Source organism: Solanum tuberosum, unplaced genomic scaffold (assembly GCF_000226075.1).
Source record: "Solanum tuberosum cultivar DM 1-3 516 R44 unplaced genomic scaffold, SolTub_3.0 scf00439, whole genome shotgun sequence".
NCBI lineage: Eukaryota > Viridiplantae > Streptophyta > Magnoliopsida > Solanales > Solanaceae > Solanum > Solanum tuberosum.
In genome coordinates, this window is record NW_006239361.1 from 471,004 (window position 1) to 477,376 (window position 6,373).

The 6,373-nt window shown below is 31.7% G+C and overlaps 1 protein-coding gene and 1 non-coding gene across 4 annotated transcripts in view; both read left to right on the top strand.

Annotated features, from left to right (window-relative positions):
- Positions 1 to 1,774, top strand: part of LOC102601456 (protein IQ-DOMAIN 14-like) — a 2,465-nt gene extending 691 nt beyond the window's left edge. The window contains exons 2-5 of one of the 3 annotated variants that reach the window (XM_015303458.1): positions 19 to 136; positions 334 to 570; positions 744 to 1,436; positions 1,547 to 1,774. In XM_015303458.1, coding sequence (XP_015158944.1) covers positions 19 to 136; positions 334 to 570; positions 744 to 1,436; positions 1,547 to 1,567 — 1,069 coding nt within the window. In that variant the 3' untranslated portion in view covers positions 1,568 to 1,774. Of the gene's footprint in view, positions 1 to 6; positions 137 to 333; positions 571 to 743; positions 1,437 to 1,546 lie in introns of all 3 variants that reach the window. The other 2 variants (XM_006363418.2, XM_015303459.1) reach the window with 2 other exon arrangements.
- A 3,410-nt stretch (positions 1,775 to 5,184) lies between these two features.
- On the top strand, positions 5,185 to 5,258 carry TRNAV-CAC (transfer RNA valine (anticodon CAC)). Its single transcript has one exon. It is a non-coding gene; the product is annotated as a tRNA-Val (tRNA).
- The last annotated feature ends 1,115 nt before the right edge of the window (positions 5,259 to 6,373 follow it).

Genomic DNA, 6,373 nt, shown 5'->3' on the forward strand with positions numbered 1-6,373 from the left:
GGCGCAAGCTGCTGATGCAGCTGCGGCTGCTGCCAAGGCTGCAGCAGCAGCGATCCAACTCACTTCTGCTGCTAGAGCCTATGCACTTGAAGAGGATGCAGCAGCCAAGATTCAAGCAGTTTTCCGTGGTTATTTGGTAATATGAAAATTTCAGGTTGATTTCTCAGATGATCACACAACTAACCATCATTATCTCAGAACGTCAAAAGTGACTTTCGTGATCATCTGAAAAATCAACTCGACTAGTTTTATAATTAATCATCACAATTCATTCTGATCTATGTTCCAAGATTACATTTTTATATAACTGTTGCATTGACAACCTCTCTGCAGGCAAGAAAAGCCTTGAATGCACTAAAAGGACTAGTGAAGTTGCAGGCCTTAGTAAGAGGACATTTAGTGAGAAAACAGGCTGCTGCAACTCTCAGATGTATGCAAGCATTAGTGACTGTTCAAGCTCGAGCTCGAGCCCAACGAATACGAATGGCTGAAGATGAAAGTCCCAACAATCCAAGACAATCTGTTCACAGAAAATCTACTCAGGACAACAAATTTAGGCACTCATATCAAGTATGTCTCACATTTTCATTTTCCTTCCATCAAAATTTCTATAATGTTTCATACACAATATAATTTTGTTATATGACTAAACCAGAGGAATCTTAGTAGCTTAGTTGGTTGTCTATCTATCTATCTGACTCGTAAAAAACCTTTTTGTCTAATGCTTCTATATGAACCATTAGGATTATGAAGAGGACATCAAGATTGTGGAAATGGATTTAGGAGAATCAAAAGGCAACACAAAGAGTAGAAATTGCTATTCAAACCAAGGCGAAACAGAGAGAACAGAACATCGATTTTCAACACACAATGCGTACACAAATCAAGAACATCATCAACAGATAATCTCTCCAGTACCATCAGCTATAACAGATCAAAGTCCAAAAGCCTACAGTGGACACTTTGAGGACTACACATCATATCCCACAACACAAAGCAGTCCACAATACTATAACAACACAATGTCAAAACCTGATCCATCAAGAATCCCATACTCATCATATGCTCGTTCAGAGTATGCAGAACCTGAATCACTTTACAATGAGTATCCATTTTATCCAAGTTACATGGCGAATACTAAGTCATCGATGGCTAAAGCACGATCTCACAGTGCACCAAAGCAACGTCCTGATCAAACATCATTTGAGAGACAACCAAGTAGACGAAGACCATCAATAGAAGGACGAAACGTCCCAAGAGCTGTGAAAATGCAGAGATCATCTTCACATGTTGGATCAACAGCTCAAAATTATCAGTATCCTTGGTCAATCAAGCTTGATAAATCAAATATCTCAATCAAAGATAGTGAATGTGGATCAAATTGTAGTGTCTTTACTACTCACACTAATTACTGCAGATCACTTTTTGGTTTCGATGTAAGTGCAATACTGCAACTACGTCAGTCAGTCACTGTATATAAGTTAAATCCAGAGTATATAATCGCGAAAATGATTTTAACATAAAGTCTTTTTTTTATTTATTTCAGGTTCAAGAACATAGGTACTAAAACAAAGGATGGATCAGCAGAGCAATCTTCAGTTTCATGTCAAGTAATTTTGACAAATTTGTATTTCTAGTATTAAAGTTCTTTGTATGTAGAGTTCATTTTGTTTGTTTAATAATCTACTTTTTTATTTTAATTTTAGTTATTTTGCTTCTATGTGTTTTTTATGTTTTTTTAAAAACTGTAATGAAAGAAGTTGTTCATACTCAATTTACTCTTTTTATTGGTGTGGTGAAGATTGGACTACTAATATTTTTAATTCCTTTGATGAAGGTGTTATTTTTTTTATTCACATAGTATATAATTTTATTGATTTGATGTAAATGTATGAAGAATTTGATTACTTTTGTACAAGTACTTTTGCTAAATTGGAATTTTTTTTTCTCATTCAGTGTTTTGTATCAGTTTTGAGGTCTCGATTAATGTGGACTTGCACGGTATACTTCGCCTTATTAAAGGGAAATTTGTTTCCTGCGTGGTTTAAGAGGTCCTGAAATTGTAAGAGACGGTTATATACTAAATAGTTGTCTAAAAAGAAACAATCGGCGAAAATGAGAATATGACTGTTTCCGGATATTCATAAAATGAAGCGAGACTAAAATGAACCCCAATCGTCCTATGGGCAAAAATCTTCAAGATCCAAAGTAAAAAATATTGTCCATGGAGCAAAATTTATTTGTCCATTGGACAACCGAAATAAAAAATTCAAGACCACTCATTTTCAAGGTCAGTATTGTAAATCACCCTAAACTCTTATAGAGTGGCCTTCAAAGCACTTCAGGCTTTATTGAAAGCGCGAAACAACACAAACACATTAGTTGAGAGCCTAATTACGTACCTTCACTTTCCTTTTTATAATTACCTTCCGTTCCACATTTACTTCGTCAGGTGCATCAGTGGCGTAGCCAGAAATTTCACGAAGGGTGTCCAAGAATCGCATAGGTAAAAAAAATAATTTGACGATGGGTGCACTAAAATTTTGAAATCAAACTACGTAACATTAACAATTTATTTTTTTAATTAAAAATTATACTAAAATTTTTAAAATCAAACCACGTAAAATTTAGCTTGAATTTTCATGTTTATTTAATAGGAAGTGAACGAAAAAGAAAAAAGAGAAAGAGAAAATTCAGTTTATAATGAAATCACTTTTATACTTCAAGATTTCACCAACCTTTGGTGACTTAACAACAAGATATGAAAAATAAAGAGTAAAATCGAACGAGTTTTTCTAAAAAGAAATTCTATATCGAGCCTTTTTCACTTTTAGTAGCTTTATAAAAAAAAATGAGAATTTGCTTATTAAATTTAAATTAAATAATTACTTTTAAATTTTATTTAAAATTTTAGTGAAAAGAAAAAATGATTAAAATTTAATGTTTACTATGCTTTTTTTTTTGTTATATTTTTAAGTTGTAGGTCTCTAATTTGAGATTATTATTCTAATAAATTATATGAGTTTTGAATTGTTGAAAAAATAAATTTATAAAAATTTGCGTTGGGCCATGATACCGTTGGACTAAGAAGCTTTAGTATGCTTAAGGGTGTCCAAAATGTCTTATTTAACCATTTAAAGTATAATTTTACTTATATATACGAAGTAATTTTCCGATAAGGGTGTCCAAAATGTCTTATTTAACCATTTAAAGTATAATTTTACTTATATATACGAAGTAATTTTCCGATAAGGGTGTCCAAAATGTCTTATTTAACCATTTAAAGTATAATTTTACTTATATATACGAAGTAATTTTCCGATGAAGGGTGTCCAATTGGACACCCTGAGCCTAGTGTACCTCCGCCCCTGAGGTGCATGTTTAATCTGGCGCACTCAGATACATGTATCTCAGATACATGCGAGTCAAATTAAGTGTAATTTATTTCAGATATACTATATATGTAGGCATAATTCGTATGTATATGAGATACACTGACTCTCTCACTCGTCTGTTATTTTTAATTCCTTTGATGAAGGTGTCTTTTTTTTTATTCAAATAGTATATAATTTTATTGATTTCATGTAAATGCATGGGGAATTTGATTACTTTCTTACAAGTACTTTTGCTAAAATGACAGTTTTTTTTCTTATCCAGTGTTCTGTATCAGATTTGAGGTCTCGACTAATGTGGGTTCGCACTGTATACTCCACCCTATTAAAGGGAAATGTGTTTCCTACGCGATTTAAGAGGTCCTTAAAATTGTCTAAGACGGTTATATACTAAATAGTTGTCTAAGAAGAAATAATTGGCGAAAATGAGAATATGACTGTTTTGGGATATTCTTAAAATGAAGCAAGACTACAAGGAACCCCAATCGTCCTTTGAGCAAATCTTCAAGATCAAAAATATTGTTCATGGAGCAAAATTTATTTGTCCATTGGGCAATCGGAATAAAAAATTCAAGACCACTCATTTTCAAGGTCATTATTGTAAATCCCTCTAACCTCTTATATAGTGAGTTTTAGATTACTTCTGGCTTAATTGAAAGAGCAAATCAACACAAATTGCACTAGTTGAGAGTCTAATTAAGTGCCTTCACTTTTGTTTTTGATATTACGTACCTTCCGTACCACATTTACTTCGCCAGGTATATGTATTTGGCGTACACAGATACATGTATCTCGAATACATGCGAGTTAAATTAAGTGTAATTTATTTCAGATACACTATATATATATAGGAGTGATTCGTATGTATATAGGATACACTGACTCCGTCGCTTGCCTCTCTCCTCACTCTCTTGTCTCTATGCCAATGTGTGTGTGTGTATATATATATAGAATGTATCTAGTATCAAAAGATACATGCTGACTCTCTAACTCGCCTCTCTCTTTCTCTGGCTCGCGTCTCTCCCTAGGTATAGGCATTTAAGAATGTATTTAGTATTAAAGATACATGAGTCTAGTATCTGACTTGAAATCTGAAGGAGTGGTTATCTGACTTAAAATTAAATTAAATCTGAAATTATTCATTAGTGAGATAATATGTAACTTTTTCAAACTATAGAATGGATTAGTATTTATGGTAGGAATGTTTGTATAATAAGATAGTAGTTTTTTCCTGATTGAAATAAGTAAAAGATGGGCTCATAGTTATTTGGGCTTTGTAGAGTAAGTCATTTGGGTTTTATTGATGTTTCAAATTGTGCACTTTCAGGCCTCACCATCATAGCTCAATAAATACATCTAAATTAACCAACATGTATCAATTATCAACATGCATGTAACAAGGCAAGTACATTAACATCCTTATTGCTTAACTTAAAGCTAGAATTTGACTAAACCTGAAATAATCTTATATATTCAAGAGACTAAATAGAAGATAGAATTGTGTTATATATAGAGTACAAATAAGGGAAGAAACTAAAATTTGTGAAGCCAAATCTCATTCAATGTTATTTTTTAAATTCTTCCCAAACTTGTAGTATATGTAAATTTGAGAATCAGAATATTTGTACTAGTTGAAACCAGAAAAGAAATTATATTATATTCTTATGAATAGTGAAATTAAGACATTAGAAACTATATTTAACTTCTTGCTTTTATTATTAGACTTAGATATATTAGACACAAATATAATTACTGTGGTCTGCATGATTCAACAACAGAATCACAATAGCTTGTCTGGGTGGTGTAGTCGGTTATCACGCTAGTCTCACACACTAGAGGTCCCCGGTTCGAACCCGGGCTCAGACATTTTATTCTTATTTATTTTTAGGAAGAATATCACCTTTGGTTGCGATGTAACAGTAAGATCTGCGTATATTCTACCTTTGTCTTTTGAAAACCATCATCTCTATCTTTGCAATGTAACGGCTTAATATATGTGTGTGTATATTCTACTTTTTCTAAACCTTCGTTTTTCAAAAACCATCATCTCTATCTTTGCGATGTAATAGTAAGATATGTGTATATTCTACCTTTGTCTTTCGAAAACCATCATCTCTATCTTCGCAATGTAATGGTAAGATTCGTATATATTCTACCTTCTCTAAACCTTATTTGTGAAATTTCATTGGGCAAATATATTGTTATTGTTGTTATATAGAAGTATATTACCCTAAAATAATTAGACTTATAAGAAGGTTTAAGTTTGGAGACCACTGTGGGTTTAAGACTTTATATTTCTCATAAATTGTTTATTTTCTTTGTATTGATCTCTCACAAACGTATATATATTTAAAATAAAACTAATAATAATAATAATAATAATATTCACACACATTCATGAGTTAAAGACAGCCATATATTTTTATAAGCCACCTTTTTTTTTTGTCATAGTTAATTTTTCATATAGTCATTTAATTAGTAGTTATTATCTCACAAAATCAATCTTTTGTTAAAAAATATTGAAATAAAAAAGAAATGTGACTTTTAATATAATAATTATTAGTTAAGTGACAATCTGAGAATCGACCCCTCATTGAAGCTTATCAACCACAAAAAAAAAAAGCATGGAAAGAAATAACTTTCTTTCTCTTTGTCATTCTCCTTCCACCCATAATTAGAAATAGACTAGAGCATTTTTCATGTGTTTAAAATTTTCAAGATATAAATGATGTATGTTGCTCATGCACTAAAATTTTACAAGTTTAATAATTAAGATAATGATTGTCCCTTTCTGATGTTGTATTTGGTGAACTTTAAATGGTGGAGAGTGAACTGAATTTGGGACTAGTATGAATACCTTTTTCCTTCAATGTCGCGTCAAAAATTTAAAGTTTATGAGTTAAATATTTAGTAAATATTTCATAAATAGATTAAATTTAAGCAAACACTATTGAATTTTCCGTGATCCTGTGCCTCCCGCC